At 41.4% G+C, this 17,738-nt stretch overlaps 1 protein-coding gene across 5 annotated transcripts in view; it reads right to left on the bottom strand.

The window, feature by feature from the left end:
- Rad51b (RAD51 paralog B) overlaps positions 1-17,738 on the bottom strand; it is a 515,280-nt gene that overhangs the window by 147,815 nt on the left and 349,727 nt on the right. For all 5 annotated transcript variants that reach the window (XM_052185570.1, XM_052185569.1, XM_052185568.1 and 2 more), the window contains exon 8: positions 9,355-9,451. In XM_052185570.1, the coding sequence (XP_052041530.1) occupies positions 9,355-9,451 (97 nt within the window). The remainder of the gene's footprint in view (positions 1-9,354; positions 9,452-17,738) is intronic.

Genomic DNA, 17,738 nt, shown 5'->3' on the forward strand with positions numbered 1-17,738 from the left:
TGTATAAAAATGATTTAACCCCGTCATTTCATGTTTGTTTATTTTGACAGTCTTGGTGGGTAGCCCAGGAAGGTCTTGAACTTTTGATCCTCCTGCCTCAGCCTCCTCATGTTGGAATTTTAGCATGCAGCCTCACACTCAGCTTATTTTGGCATGTTTTAAGCTCCATTCATTTATATATCATATTTTAAAACAAAACAGTCCGTTCCATTAATTTCCTGACCAAATTGTTATTATCCATCTTTTATAGCTAGAAGTGATACTGCTAGGAAACAAGGATTCTTTTAGTTGTTTTTTTTTAATGAGTCTAAATGAGATATAATTAAGACAATCAACAACTGCTCAACACATAAACACACACACACACATACACACTCACACAAATTACACTTAGCTTATAACTTGAGAACCTCTCCTGAAGATAGTAATGTTGCTCCAAATTATTTAAAATCACAGCAAGGATATAGCTTGTGGGTGGAAAATTTACAGTGCATGTATTTCAGTTACTCAGCTGACAACTGACTCTTCCACCTTTCCACCATCCTAAACAGTTGACAGGTGATGACTGATCGTGGACTATATACTCTATGCTAATGTGTTTCTTTGTATGTCTCTGCATATGAGGAAAAATTAGCAGAGTTAGGTTAGGGCTCATATCTAAACAAATAATTAATAATTAAGACTAAGTAGTGATTTATGGATAAACAAAGGCGATTTCTCTTCCCCATGAAGATAAACTTTAGGGCTTTTTGTAAGCATAAAACAAACAAACAATGGGTCAAGGAGGAGCCAGATAACTCTTTGGGGCCAGAAAGACAATGATTTTATTTTATTTTTATTTATTTAGTTATTTTAATTATAGTATATTGGCTTAAAGGCATGGGCATGATAGGTAATTAAGACTAAACTCTCAAAGGAGAAGACCCTGAGAGGGGACAGGTCTGAAAGAATGAGTACAGCCCTATTGTCAAACTTACCCTAATACATGCTCAACTGGGCAAGGTCCCTCTCCATTAGATGTTATGCTGTGTCTATATAAAGGGAACCTACACCATTTCATGGGTGCTCATACAATGAGGAGGGCATTGGACATTCCATTTGTCTTAAGACTCACTGGGTGAAAGGATAACTGATGCATATACATAGCGGGTCAGCTGGACCAACCCATTCATAAGATCAAGGCTTGAAGACAATGCAAAGCCACAGTGCAAACAGATACGGGAGAAATAAATAGAATGATTAAAGTCTCTGGATGTCTGATTCCCCATATGATTCGACTACATTTTGGTTCCTAATTGCATATAGATTAAGAGAATCTTAATTAAATCTTTACAGAATAACATGGTAGATCAAAATGTAAACTTTGAAACCAGCCTTTATGGGTTGGAGTCCAGCTCCACAACCAACTTCGTCATCTAAGTCCTAGGCCCTTTGTCTGTGAGATGGGATAATGAATGCTGTCTTTCTGTAGAGTTCCTATAAGGTTCTATATGATAATGGTGGAACAAAGCCAGGCACATAGTACATGGTCCATCAATACTAGTAGCACTTATTCATGGGCTTGCCTTTTAAAGGTGAACTTCAGCAGCCTCCTGTTCTTACTTTGAAGAGTCCCAAGATAGTCTACTGTCTCCTCTATTCCAGCCTACAGGAAACACCACTGGTGAGAATTCAGACGAAAACACATCTATCTTGATTCTGGAGATGCTTCCCATAGAGACTTACTGAACAAGCAGTGATCCTCAAATTGTGACCTCTGGACCAATACTATCCTATAAGGCTCAGAATTTGGTAGACATATAAATTCTTTGTTGTTTTACCTAGATCAACTGGAAGTGTAGGAGTAGAAGCGCAGTAACGTGTGTATTAATAAACCCTCTAGACAAAGTTCAAGGATTACTAGAAGAAAAGTTGTAGTGGAGAAATGCAAGTATTCCATATTTATTACTGAAGAGCAGATCTAATTAGGGGAGTGAGTTCTCCATCTTCTAGAGCACAAGGCTCTGAAAGGAATGGAGATAAGAACGCATGTCAGAGCTTGTCTGGGCTGTTCTTAGGATATACTACTTCACAGGACATTGTGACACTCCACCAGTCAGTTCATGTCACATTACAACACAACACTAAGCAAATCCGTTACTTTCCCCTTCTGCCATAAATCTGACTTACTGGTGTCCCTCTCACCCTTGGAATAGAACTCTCTATGTCAATAACCAATAAGGATATCTTCTCAGAGATCCTTTCCAACTGGAAGGCCTCCAGGAGCATGCCATTCTCTTTGGCTTGTTACCTCTGCATGGAAGAACTGACAAAGCTTGCTTCTGGTGACTGACTCCCCTCAGTCTTCTTGGCCCTGAGATCCTAACAAAAACATGTGCAGACCTGGGAAACCAGACAGTAAATTTTAGAGAGTAAAAGGCTCTGAAAATAAGAAGTACTTTCACAACACCTATCTCAGAGCTAGATGTGGTGATGGATACATATAATCTTAGTACCTGGGAGGCAGAGGCAGGAGAATCACAAATTTAAGGCCAACCTGGTCTGGGTAGTAAAATCCTATCTCAAAACAAAACAAAGTCTATACTTTGGCTTAGTGGGTAAAAGGGGCTCACCAAGTCTCATGATAAATTTTATCCTGGGGACCCACATGATAGAAGGAAAGAACCAACTCTCTCAAGTTCTTCTCTGGCCTGCCCCCAAGTGTGTACCGCACTGTGCCACACAAATACACATGCATGCAGACATACATAAAGAAATATAATTTTAAAAATTTGAACAAGACAAAACAAAACAAAACCCCTATATATCTGGATCTCTCCAAACTATCCAAAGACTATTCTCTCTGACTGTCATTCAGTGTGGCCATCTTACACCTGTGCTTCAACCGTGTCTTCCTTCACCAAAGGAGTACAGAGCTCATGGCTAAGCAGACTTCCCAGTGCTTGGCTTTAATGTTCCCTTCTCCTTTGATCCTTCAGTCATGGTTATATTGCCCCCTTGGCCTCCTTGCTGAGAACCCTCACTCTGCTCCCTCCCTCTGGAGATTTATGGCTTTTCTGACATTTGTAGGCTGTGCCAGCCTCCTCTCAACTCCAGTTTCCCCTGCCTTACACAATATTTAGACTCTCTGTAGCCAAACACCACATATTTTTTGTGTGCTTTTAATCTTTTTTTTCCCTCTATAAACTAGACTTTCCATGGCATCTAAACAGTTGCTGGAAGTAATATAGGCATAGTCAAGCACTGTAGATTCTAGAATGTAGGGAATGTGTGGTGTGGGCAACTGTGTGTGCCCTTGTGAAGAGAGACACATGAAATGCCCTGTGTGTTGACATATGTCTGTGGCTTTGGAATAAAAACTGAAAAAAATCACTGGGTCCTTTAAATATCTTTATCCAAAACTCACTAAAAAGCTGTGATGTCCAAATCTAAGGTTTCACGGGAAACATGGTGATTCCTGTCCCTGGCGCCACCCTTCACTCATGGTGTAGCCTTTGAGTAGTTTTCTTCTCTTCTTCATGCTCCAGTTGCTTGAGGTGGACTAAGACATTTATCATTTTAAGATAATTTATAGTACTATGGAAATGCTAATTAAATACTGTTGACAACTCTTGTTAATATTAACCTCAAAATCACACAGGGATACCTGATGCTTTCAAAGCACCAATTATAGCCATGCACTATACCCCTAAGTAGTGGGTATGAACCTGCTCCACCCGTACCCCTGTCTACATGATCTACACAAACCTATGAACCCCACTGTGAGCTTGAACTCTGAAGGGCCTTGGAGCTAACATGTGGAGAGAGTTGGCTAACTTGACCAACCCACCCAAAAGTTTGTGGTTAATGGATTACAAATTTGGGTAATGCAGAACAATAAATCACAACTAAAATAATAAAGCTGAAAGTACACACAATTTAAGCAGAAACACCAGTGTTTTTTATCGGAAATGAAAGAAAGCATTGATCACAGCAACTGTCTGAGATTAGCAGGGAGCCACATTTTCAAACATCCTGCAGTAAATCCAGAGCAGAGCCAGCTGGAAAGCAAGAGTGGAAATAAAACTAGAGAATTCATACCACGCTTTGAAGTCTGCTTCTTTCACAACCACGAGTCCCCGATTTGCCCCAACCATTCTGAGCTGCTTTTGCTTGCTAAATTTATTTTAAAAGACACACAAGCCACACACACTTGCATATAATCTTTCAAATGGACTCCAGCTTTTTGCAAGGGTGGCTTGTTAGGGAATTTGAATCCCAAAATACTTTCTCTTGCAAATGAAATCAGCCATCAATTCCCTTGACTGCAACAGGAATAGAAAGGCTTCCAGCACTAAAACTAAAAACCACTCTTGGTTCTGGTAAGAAGCACATTTTATTTTTTCTTTTGTTCTATCTTTGACCCTTCCATGCACTTTCAAGTTTTACTTTCCATGTGCTGTAGTCAACCAAAGACTACTAACAGAGATAAGAAGATACCAACATGCCAGATGCCAGAATGCTGGGATAGCAGCTCAGTAATGAATTCCATCCCATGAAGCCACTTGGGACTTCTCAAGTGGGCCTGACATGTCACCATATTGAAAATTAACTGTTACCCCGCCCCTCCCCCAAAACCATCAGAAGAGAGCAAGTTAAAGGTTCAGATTGAACAGAGCTCCAATCTTGCTACTACACAACAATGTCACCTATCAACTATGCCCCAGTATATGGATACTTGGTCAGTTGTGCTCAAATTTCAGGTTGGAATAGGATATGTATTTATGGGCAGCTGGATCATTAGCTCTTTTCCCTAATGATCAATATGGGGAAAGAGAGTCCCTGTGGCTGAGGCCCAGCAACCCATTGTCTCTTCAGTCACTGCAAGGAAGAACTACAAGAGCTAAGAATCAGAAAAGTTGCAATAACCATTGAATAATCTCTGATAGCTTGTGTATCAGGACTTACACCATTAAAACAGTATCTGGAGGGGCTGGTGAGATGGCTTAGTGGTTAAGAGCTCTTCTAAAGGTCCTGAGTTCAAATCTCAGCAACTACATGGTGGTTTACAACCATCCATAACGAGATCTGACACCCTCTCCTGGTATGTCTAAAGACAGCTACAGTGTACTTACATATAATAATAAATAAATCTTTTAAAAAATAGTATCTGGAAAAGTTGCTTTGAATGATACTACCTACTCAGGTCTAGAATTATGGAAAACATAAAAAATTGTTAATTTTTCTACCTGATTTTATTTGTGAAATGATGGGCTGGACAAATAGAATAATCCTGAAGTCTTACAATAACATCAGAATTGATATTATTGTAAGACAGTAAGGGAGTCTAAAGAGCGACCCACCAGTGGGATTTTAATTCTAATATACAGAGTGAGGCAAATGGCCGCATCCTTGAGGCTGCTCTAGTTAGCGTGGACACTTTGGCAGGCCTGATACTCCTCTATATTGCTTCTTTTTTATTCTGTATACGGTTCTGGGGTTGTCTGTCCATTATTCTCTTTGTATCTCTTCCGTATGAACATATAGCCAAACAGAAGTGTATACAACCCAGAGAGAGTGAGAAACACCTGGGACTTTGCATGGGCCCTGAAAGTTCTATTTTCTTGAATTAATGAGATAGTTCATGAAAGGCAGGCTACAAAACGCCAAGTAGGGCAGGAGTAGGTTGGGAAAGGCCTTGGCCTATGGAGTCTACTCCTCCCTTCTTTCCGCCTTCCCACCTCAGAGCTGTGTAAGTCAACACTGGAATGAAACCGCAATGCAGGGACTCATATTGAGGACCCAAGCTGTGAACACTGGGTGTGCTTAATCCAGATAACAACCCAGGCACAAATTGAATAAGGCAGAGGCAGCAATGCAAAAACAGAGAACTCTCAACTCTACAAACACTGGGAGGGCAACAGCTGGTCAGCTGAGATTAAAGGAGCACAGAGTGCCTCCCATCTCCTGACTTCTCCTCCCCCATAGCCATCCTTGTAGCCAGCCAGGACTTACTTTTATAGCCCTGTGCAGATGACCTTGTTCCAGCTAAGATAGGGGCTCCTTTGATCTCAGCAGGGGATGCTATGGGCTTGCAGCTGGTAGATATTAATAGCACAGGATCAGCTTGGGCAGAGGAGATGGCTCAGCTGGACCAGGTCACTTGTATTCCCTTCTCTGCAGCAGAGCAGAAGGGACTTCATTTCCCGGATCAACCCCTGCTGGGTGCTCCTCTCAGGTCAACCCAGATCATTTTATTGCTGGCTGCTCTTGGCTGCATGCTCTCATCCCACAACTGTTTTCAAGTGAACACTGTTTGAGCAAGGGCCTCTGTTCTGCAGCTGAAATCCATTACAGGTTTACTCTGTGAAACAGAAGAGCCACCCATGGCTGGGTGCTTTCCATCTGCAGACCCACCTTACCCTGTCAGGACTGAAAAAGACTCAAGCAATCTTTCACTTCTTCAAACTAACATCAGGCAGAAGAAACTGAGGTCCAAAGTGACGAAAAGATTTGCCCATGGTCATTAATTAGTACATAGGAAAAGGTGACCAAATAAAGGACTGAAACCACAAGCAGTTTATTCTATTTTGTGCCATATAATTCTCATCTCTCTCATAGGAACTTAGGGACCATTGCAATATATTTGAACAGGAATGAATGTTCTAAGAAATGACCCCCAACTCTTGGTCTGAAATTTTCAGGATGGACTGTCACTGTCTCATGAGTATTACGAGTGCTTTCCCCAGCCAAAATCTGTTCATTTTAAGTTGCTGGTAAGTAACTCCATTTTAGACTTTGGGAAAAAACATTCCCACGTCCTATTCAGTGATACAAGAAAAATACCTTAAAAAACAAAACAAATAAACAAAACCACAACTGCTTCAATCCCCACTAGGGTTTTATAGTCAGGAACATTTAGTTACCTAAGGAGGAGCTAGGAACTCCCTTTGCTGATAACATTTTCTTGTTGCCATTACACTGGAGTCTAAAGGCATTTCTTCCCCTCCATTTTGTTCTACTTCTTTCTTCTTTGCTTAATATAAAGCAGGAAGCCAAGAAAAAGAAATCCACTTATTTCTAAATAAGGAAGAAAGGAAGGAAGGAAGGAAGGAGGGAAGGAAGGAAGGAGGAAAGGAAGGAAGATAGTCTTCCGGTTTCCTCAGAGCTAAACAAAAGTGTGTGTTATGTGCATGTGTGGTTTGTGAGTATGTTTGTGTGTAGTGTGTGTGTGTATATATATATTGTGTATGTGTGTGTGTATGATGTATGCAGGTATGGTTTGTGAGTGTGTTAGTGTGTAGTATGTACATGATATATGTGTTGTGTGTGTGAGGTGTGAATGTATGGTTTGAGAGTGTGTTTGTATGTAGTGTATATATTATGTGTGTGATGAGTGCATATATGGTATTTGAATGTGTTTGTGTATAGTGTGTATATGGTGCATATGGTGTGTGTGTATGCATGCATGTGTATGTATGTGTGTGTATATGTGTATATGTGTAGTTACAATGATTTTTAATGACATAGATAGGCAGAATACTGGTCACTATCTTCTGTGCTACTCACTTAATCTCTACTTATTGCTCACAGTGCCTACAACCTTTGTTGGTCACTGAGATAAAACATGAACACAAAAAGAATACAACCTAGTGTGTGTCTTGAAGAATCTGGGTCTCAAAGAATAAGGCCAGTTAATTATTTCAGTGGTAAAGGGATTGCCATTATAACATGCATGCGGCCCTAATTTTAATTGCTAGCAGCAGAAAGAAATATCTACCAAGTTAACCTTCTTAGAGCATCTCTTTACATATCTGAGAAGGTGGAGAAGGCATAGCGGGAGGAGAGAGCAAGACCAACTGTGTGGGCCCAGAGGCACCTGCAAGAGGCAGTCATTGAGCCTGAGGGCCTTGGGAAGAGGGGAAGATGACAAAGAGAAATGCTGCCCCAGACATAGAGGGAAGAGCATCAGAAGACTGCATGCTTGAAACAGGCGCTTCATTCAAGGCCTTGGATAGTAGGTTGACTGGCAAGGAGAGGGCTGACCCTGAAGGGTTAAGAAAAAATAACCCGGTCCACTCAAATGAAAAATATGGGTGTTTCTGCATTTGCTGAACCCCATGTTGTATTACATGGCTGTTACAATAACCTCCAAATCTCTGACTATTTTTCAATTGGCATGCTTCTTTTAGCACACACATCCTCAGAAAAGACAACCCTCAGCACGTTGAGTAGGAGGGAGACATCCTGGAAGGAGACCAGACAGCAGAATGGAAGCAGAAGGTCTTACAGGGTTTATTAAAATGAGCCAATTGTGAGTATTAATAAATCACTTGTAAATCACAAAGAAAATGAAGAGACTCATGAAGGATATATTTGGAAAGAAAGCTAAAGCTGATTTGATGAGAGGAGTTGAAGGAGAGGTGAATTCCAGCTTGTTCAGGTCTCAGCTCAGGTGGCAGGAGGGTGACAGAGCACTGAGTGTGGGAGGAAGGGACACAGCACTTCACAGCTTTCACAAATACCTCATTAGCTTTCACTCCAAAGACAAGAAGCAGCCATGTGGGGCTTTCAGGCTGAGACTAAAGTGGTCCTGATCCAGGAAGCCTACCTGGCCAGGCAGTCGGGAGCCTTGCCAGGCCTGAAAGTCCCCTGTCTTCCATCATGACTAATTCTCAGAAAGTAGAAAGGGAAGATGGGCTAGAAGAACTGTGTGCATCTACTCAGGCTCATAGTGCTGTGCCCCAAATTCATTGTGCCCCAAGAGCCCAGAAATGTTGGGGGAGGACTTTCAACAATATTAGAAACCACCTTTTGACTGTTGATGTAGTTCCCCCAACTACTCAAGGTTGGCTGCCTTCAAAATCTCAGCCAATCTGATCTTTGCTAGGAGGTGGTAGAGAAAATGGACAGATTCACCCCTGTGGAGACTTTGTCATGCTTTGGTAAAGCAGATCAGGAATGTCATGTCCGCTGCATATGGAACTGCTACGCACTTTCAGACAGTCTAGAGGTTTTCGGTACAAAGAAAAGGTGATATCACCACGGGGGAGCACTAGTAAAGGCAATGCTGGAGCATCAGTCTCAGAAACAGTCAGCAACTGGTTAGGGGGCCAACGTAGGGGATAACAAGACTCCATCCATGGGGGCATGATGGATGGGCACGAAGATGCTTCAAAGGGGACTCACTCACTTCAGAGACAGCAAGCGACAAGAATAGATCAGCTGCCCCGCAAGACATCCAAGCCTAAATCACCAGGCTCCAGCCAGCAGCATTGACCGGGAGTCCAGTAGCCATGTCTCCCAGCTCTCACAAGGAGGCAGGAGGCTGTAAGTCAGTGTCAAGTTTCAGTCTCCCCAGGACAGATCCTTTACCTTCAGACAGGGACAAATCATCAGCCGGAGACACCAGGTCTGCTTGAGAAGGGAGGGCTCCACTCAAATGGGTCGTAATTTGATTCGTCAAGATAACCTGTGAACAGACAGAGAGAACGGAGGGGGGGGGGAGAAGAAAGAGAGAAGACCAAATTAATTATTAGAGCTATCAAAAGGCAGGCTGTGGTTTAGGAGAAGAGTGATAAGCCAGGTAGGAAAACCCCTGAAGGAGCTATCACCAGCTTATCTTCAGGCAGGGCCTATCGTTATTCAAGCCCCAGAGAGCAGAAGCAGGTGGGCTTGCCCCAGAGCTTAAATGGCTGACGGATTCATCCCAGCTGCTGAGAAGAGTTACAATATTAGGTAAATGCAGAGAGCGAATCAGAACAAAGAAGCACCTGGGCACGTTTTATAAAGTTTATCAATTTGGAAAATTGCCTTCCAAACCTAAGATATTGCTGGTACTGATTTTAAAGTCATCACCTAGCATTTGGAAGTCATCAGTTTCTTCCTGTTATCCCCAATGACAGTCTTATTTACAGATTTGTGAAGCAGGAATAAGACTCGTCTCTAAAAGAACACAGGTTCCTTTTAAATTAGTTGATGTAGCAAAGGAAGTATAGTTTCGCCATACATTTAAGACATATTAACATGATCTTATTAAAAAATAAAGTTTTCAGTGCTTAAAATTCCTGGAAAAGTCTCTAAACTATGTAGCTCACATCATCCAGTGGTACACAATGCTTTTATATTTGGTTAATCAAAAACTTTCTTTTCTTTAAAAAGTTCCACTAATAAAATCTATTGTGTTGTTTAACAACGTAAAGAGACAATAAAGGGAAGACTCTCTATTAGAAAATTCCAAGAACACAATCTTTTTCAAAAGTTCTGCGTGAAAGAACGAGAAAGAACCATTGGACACTTGAAGGAAACTTAGTCACCTGAAGGAAGCATCCCGTGCACACAATTCGGTGCTTCGCATGTGTATCTAACAGAAACCGTCTTGGTCTGTGGTGAGGGTTAGCTTATGGGTTTGCCATCCTGATACGCACAGAATTGTCTCCCTTTTAAAATGTCTTGCCCTGCTGGGGAGTGAACCCAGGGCTTTGCGAATGTGAGCCGGGTGCTCTATCTCTAGCTACCTTGTAAGGCTTCCACAGAATCTGGCTTTTCTGCTCTACCTCTCTCAACATGGACGTACCACATCCAAATCCTGAACCAATCAGAACCCATGTGGCTTAATGGAGGGGTGAGGGAGGGTGGCCGGGTCAGGTGAAGAGCTGAGGGGCTCTATTAGCAGAGACAAGCTCTTAGGGTCGTCAGTGTTGGGGAGACTCCTGTCGTCAGCTGTCTGCACACTCTCTAGGAGTGCTAAGGAGGCTCTAGGAGCCCAGGCAGTATTCACCCATCTCATACCTCAGTCTTTCATTTTGCTACTTTTCATCCAGACTGGTAAGACTCACACGAGTCAGTAAACATGTCCCAAAAATAACAAGTATTTATGTGAAAGAGTATTAATAACAAATTATGTTCACTTCTCACTTCATAATATATAGTATAATATAGCTGTTTAATATAGCTGGATTCAAATTGTCACTTTGATATTCTGGACCTTGGAAAAGTCACTAAACTGTTGGGCCCCATGTTCTACATACAAAATAATATCTGTCTTATAGAATTTTTATGTGAACTGAGACAATCAATATAAGATACTTAATGGAATGCCCAGTAGTAAGTAAATGTTCAATAAATGTGCAGAAGCCACGACAATCATCCTAGAAGGACGATGTGATGTGTATGCTAATGACATACTGTGCTTCAGATATTGGTTCTAATAACTGAACAATAAACCATATCAGAAATTAGGTTTTGGGCATGTCATTCCCACCAAATTCAGTGTTTTTTTCGTTTTTTAAAAGGTAACCACAAATTTTTGTTATAAAAGTTCTGGAGAAGTGGCTCCATGGTTAAGAGCACTTGGTGGTCTCCCAGAGAACCCATGTTCAGTTCCCAGTACCCACCCAGCTCTCAACCCCGGTGACTCCAGCTCAGGAGACCCATTGCCCTCTTTTGGCTGCCCCAGGATCATATGCATATAATGTATGCAGGCCAAACACTCATCCACATAAAATAATAAACTGAATATTTAAAAAGCATATGTGAAACTATCACAGTAGGAAAGATAATTAGTTGGGACAAAGCCAATCAGACACCAACATTGCTCTGATAGTAATATGTACCTTATCTACCTAGGAGCAAAATAATGTATGCTCTAGAGTTTTGTTTGTTTGTTTGTGTTTTAAATTGTGACATCTGAGAAGTCTAGATATGTAGTCTTAATTTTTTATTAAAATTGTTTATTAGCATATATTCTTTGTACAAAGTGATGAGCTTAATAATGATATTTTCTTTTCTGTAATTTATTTCTTTTGAGAGAGAGTATTGCAGTCCAGGATGTCCTGGAATTCATTATGGAAATCACGCTAGCCCTTTGAGAGCTAGGATTAAAGTGTATGACACCATGCTCTGCCCCAAAATGGTGTTTTCATTCCAGTTTGTCAGTGACCACAATCAGCCGCCCTCTGTTACAGTATTGGTTCAGTTACCTGTGGACAGGAAGGTTGTTTCCTCTGAATTATTTATAGGTTATTTTTAGTTGGTTAGGGACATGGTAATAAAAAGTGGGCTTTAATTTTTTGGGGATTCTTCCAGATGATGGCTTAGTGAGAATGACTAGAACTCTAGCAATGTGGCAACAGAATACATGCACACACAAACATATGCACGCGCACACACACACATGTATACACACATGTTTTACATATATATGTATGTGTATATATGTATATGTATATATGTGTGTATATATATGTGTGTGTATATATGTATATGTATATATGTGTGTATATATATGTATATATATGTGTGTGTGTATATATACACACACACATATATATAATGACTTCAGTGAATATAGTACCTATCATGAAAGCAGAGCCTGTCACCATATATATTGGGGACACTGAGAGGAGAGGGAGCTGCATGGCTTCTCCAAAAATGTGTAAGTGAAGGAGAAGGCATCAGTTAAAATATTTCCATCACTTGCTTTCTAGTTTATTCTTGTAATGGAAATGTTACAAAAATGAGATGCTTTTACTGTGTGGAGTGGGTAACAGTCAGCAAGTCTCCAGCAGGCTACAGATTGCAGGCCAGCAGCAGAGAACTTGCCTCCTAGGTGAGAGGATCAGGGTTGATCCCCAACATAAGAATGACAGAATGGGGAGGGGAAGAGAGGGCTGGGGAAGGGGAGAAAGGAAAGCACACATTTCCACTGAAATAGTGGATGAAGACTTTTCTCCCTCCTAGGTGGCTCTGCTGATTATCTCCCCCTTGTTATCAAGAGTCTTAAAGTCAAGTCACCAAAGGCTCCCACTACCTGGAAACATTGTAACATCTGATGAAATTGTGGGGTTTTCCAAATCTGTGTTTAGCAAAATGATGGAACAGAAACACATCCAAAAGCAGCAATTACAAATGATCACAACCTGGACAGAAGCCTACAGATGTGTTTTTCACTGAGGCGATTTGGAGATGTGAAAACTATGCTCTTAAAATAACTTATAAAATACTACTGCAGTGTTATAAACAGAGTCTTAACACTGTCTGGTTTCTGAAATGAGTTCCGACTGACACTTCCAAGGGCTTTTCATAAACTCATTCCACCAGAGCAACTGGGGCTTCTGATATTGGACATACATTTGTGTGAGAGCAGTCTTCACAGAGGTTTAAGACAGTGGCTTTGGGATTAGACAGACTGAAGTTCAGATGCTGGCTCTGTTGTTTCTGACCTATGTGACCCTGGCCAGTATCGCAGATTTTCTGGATGTGATAAACTTTACTCCTAGGGGCTTAAGATTAGACTAGATAACTTACTTAAAGTCTTTAATACAATACTCAACCTAGGGCAAATGATATCACCCTCACTGTCTGCAGTTATCCATTGACTTCGCTTTGCTTGTTTAGAAGTCTCATGCCCAACTTTACATAGTAGCCTGTTAGTGTGTACAATGTGTATTTTTTTTGTATCTGTTAAGAATTTTTTAATAGTTTCTCAGCTAAAAAAAAAGACACAAATAAAAGTCTATATCCTCTTTGTAGAGCATATCATTCACTGTTGACAAAGAACATACATTTGCTATTTATATCTTTAAAAGCAATAAAACTTGAATTGGAAGTGCATCTGTTATTTTCCCCATTTCCTTAAAAGCGTGGCTAATTGAAAACACGACACATGCACATCACCATGAGCTATAACTACAAAGCCAGAGGGGAGACTCTTAGACAAAAGGGAAGATAAGAGATTTAATGATCATGGTTTCATCTGAAATCAGGAAGAGACTGAATCTGGCTCAACGTTTACTAAGGAGAATGGCATCCTCCTACTGTGGGGGTGGGGGGCATGAAACCTTGCAAGTTATACAGCAACTACTGTCTTGACTCATTTTTTTTTTTTCATGGAGAGATCACTGACTTGTTTTCTGCCACTGCCTTGGCTATAGGATGCATAAAAATTACATTTGTATACAAAATGTACCCTCATATAATGGAGCACAGACTGAGTCTCATTGCTAATAAACCCTTCCAACAGAAGGAGGGGGTCATTCCTTCCTTCAAAGACAAGTCTTCATGCCATGCGCACCACAGCTCCAGGGATGAACCTGACTACAGTGGTAAGAAAATGAGTAAAAGATAGACAAATGGACATGTGGACAGAAACCTGGGATACAGTGTCTGGGTTCTCACCTGGAGAATCCCAGGACCCCAGAATCTCATTGTGTTTATTATGTAGAGCTGAACACCGTGGTGGGGTTATTGAATACAGATGAACAAAGATGTGAGGTTATTACAGACAGATAAACAAGGAGGCAGAGTTAATGGAGTACAGCTGGAACAAGGGGACTGTAACTATCTACAGAGAGAAAGCTATGGTTGATAGTTTCAGCATACCTTACCAACATTGTGCCTGGTCTCCTGAGGAAGGTTTGGCTGTTCCTCTGAACCTGAGGCTATGGGGTCCTTGACATGGTTGTGCTCCTGTCAAAAGCACACATTCACTCAAGACTTCTCTCGCTCAGGGCTTCCTCTGCTCCCTACGTGGCTCATCCTCCCACACCATCTTCTATAAACACACCCTGTCCATCTTACTGTGCACCAGTTTAAGGAAATAATAAACTTCTCTAGAAAGAAGTAAATTCAAGGTACAGACTCATAAACGACCTAATAGGCCCTGATGTCACAGAGAAGACTTGGAAATTAGAGAAAGGAGATGAGAACTAGTCAGGGATATGGCTGGAAAATCGATGTAGTTTAGGTCAGAAGACTGAGGATTTTGGTCATTAAGAAAACCATACATACACAAACAAAATATATGACTCACTTCCATTAAGTATTAAGTCACTGTCAAATGTCTTCATATCAGAGGGTGGGAGCAGAATAAGCTTGTCATCAGGCCTAAAGGTCAAGCAGGGGACTTGAGCATCTAAGCCCAGCCCTCCACTAGTGTATGAGCCCAGTGCAGACTACCTGCCTTCAGTAGAACTGTCTTTAGCTGTGCTATGTACAAGATTATACTCACATCATCCTCTACATTATTGATCCTGATCCAGTAAAATTCTGCTTTATTGGGCCTCTTGAGTGTATAGTTTGTCCTGCACCACATTGAAGGACTAGGAGTATCAGTGTTGGGGCTTCCAAGAGCATTTATCAAGTATACCAAAGCCTACCAAGAGTAAAAACATCAACTGCCAAGTATACCACAGCCTACCATGAGTATCAATATCAACTGGAGAGAACAGAATGGAGGACTGCCATCTTCTACTCAACTCTTAGAAGACAACAAAAAAGACAATTTCTAGTCAGCAGGGGTAAAATAGGAAGAATGTAATAGTTGGTCTTGTTTAGCAGCAGAAGAAATGTTAATGGTCAGTCAATTAAATATTCCTTAATTTCATATGATGTACATTGATCACATTCACCCCAACACACCTCACCCCACATCTCTACCCACCCAACTTTGTGCCCTGTTTTTAAAGATTTTTAAAAATAACTGGCTCTAATTTGTGTTGGCTGTATATTCATGGGTATGGGGCCATCCACTGGAGCAAGGGGACTTCTAGTGACAACCCTCTTAAAGAAAAATGACTCCTTTCTCCCATAAGACATCAGTTACTCATAGCTTCTTGGGTAGGGGTAGGGGCTTGTGAATCCTCCCTCCCTGCTATAATGCTGACTAGCACAATATTGTACAAGTCTTGCACAGGCAACTACAGCTGCTGAGAGCTTGTATGTGCAGCCATCCATGTTCAGAAGACACCACTTCATTTTGGTCTTCCCCGACCTCTGATTCTTACAAACTTTCTGTCTCCTCTCCTTCAATGGTCCATAAACCCTGAGGCGGGAGTGTGATATAGACAAATACCTCATTTGTGGGTGAGCACCCCCTGACACGTACTCTCTGCACTTTGACCAGCTGTGAGATTCTGTATTAACCACCATCCAATGTACAGGAAAACTTTTGTATGGAGTCTCAGGGTGGAAGATGTGAGTTTAGAGGACAGCTTGACACTATGTCCATTTAGTGAATGAACAGGAACAAGTTCAACCATGGGGCCTGGGAGCACCCCATCATGGGTCCTTAGCCAGATTTACAGTACTTGGTATGCGTTTCCTTCTGTGGACTGGGCTTTAAATCCAATCAGAAATTTGGGTTATCCTATAACATTCATCTTACTATCATACCCATGGGCATATCTTACCACAAGGGTCATTCCCAGGGTAATATCTAGGTTAAATCTGTTGACTTTTTTTTTTTTTTTATCTCAGTGGCCTGCATAGCCCCTGAGAGAACTATGAAAGTTAACCAGATAAGTAAGCTTCCTTGTCAGTATTAACTTGATTTCTTTACATCTTATGAACAACGTGTGCAGTATCTCCATCAACAGGGTCTTATCATCAAGTTCTAGTAGGCAACTAGGAATAATGACTATAACTTGTATTGTTTGGGGTCTCTAGGATAACACTGATCAACAAACTGAGGAATTTTTGTTTGTTTTCTGGGATGAGCACAATTCCCTGTGACATGAACTCCAATCTCTCTCTCTCTCTCTCTCTCTCTCTCTCTCTCTCTCTCTCTCTCTCTCTCTCTCTCTCCTTCACACACACACACACACACACACACACACACACAAAGCTTATAAAATAACAGGTTTCCACATGGCATTTTCAAACAAGTTAGACTTTTTTAAAAAGACATCACAAATATGACACATGCTATCATTCACTCTCTGTGTGGGCATGTTAGAGACAGATTTTATCATCTCCATTTTCCACTGAGTGAAGCAGTCACCTGCCTAAGTTCAACAGCCCAGATGACAGGAGGAACATGCAGGTTTTCTGGATACTCCTCCTTCCTAAAGTAACAGTAGAAAGAGGAGAGAGGGCCTCTGAGCCCAGGTATATTTAGCAGGTGACTTGTCCATGCCTTGAAGAGCTGGCTTAGAGAATTCAATCTATTAGTCATAAACTATGGGCTCTCATGTCAAGACATGCACTAAAACACTGTCCCGAGTCAGTGGATAGCAAGCCACTAGTCATAAATAAATAACTCTGAGCCACATGGGAAAACAGCTACAACTTCTGGAAACACAAGCATGCAAGAGAGTCTACATAAATTGTGTCCAGTTTTATGATACGTTGGACTGGTCATTTCTGAATCTAAACTCTTCATGGAACACCTGTCTGTTTGCAGCAGAGTTCAAAGGGTAGATCGGACAGAGAAACCATCACGTGACCTCAGGCATCTCAAAGAGTCCTTTTCCCAGAACACCATTTCCTCCTGTGCCCCACCCCCACCCCGGCAGAAATGACTGTAGCCTGCTCCACAAAATCAGTGACGTTTCAAAATCGCTTTGACTGGGCCAGGAGGGCTAGGTGTCTCGACTGTAAACAGGCAGTCCACTGAAGAACAGGGACAGTGGGACAGAGAGCTTGACCAGAATTCAGGCACCAACTCTACTCACCACTAGCCAGGGACAAGCACAGTGCTTTCAGAATGATGAGCCACTGTCTTTCCTGGGCCCTGAAGGCACAATTATTCTTTTTGTACTGAAAATGGACTATCTACTCCAGGAACATTTATTTTTTAAATATTACTTTTTGTACCTTAAAGCATCCTAATCGCAGATATGACAGTGACCTGGTCTTTTTATACAAACAAAGCCTTGGGTGAGTCAGCCATTCTGAATTTTGATCCCAGATCCGTTAAAGCTTGTAGAATGCCTTGCCCTTAAGAAGACAGAGGCTGGAATTTTCCTGTGAGAAATTGT

This window comes from Apodemus sylvaticus, chromosome 6 (genome assembly GCF_947179515.1).
Source record: "Apodemus sylvaticus chromosome 6, mApoSyl1.1, whole genome shotgun sequence".
Taxonomy (NCBI): domain Eukaryota; kingdom Metazoa; phylum Chordata; class Mammalia; order Rodentia; family Muridae; genus Apodemus; species Apodemus sylvaticus.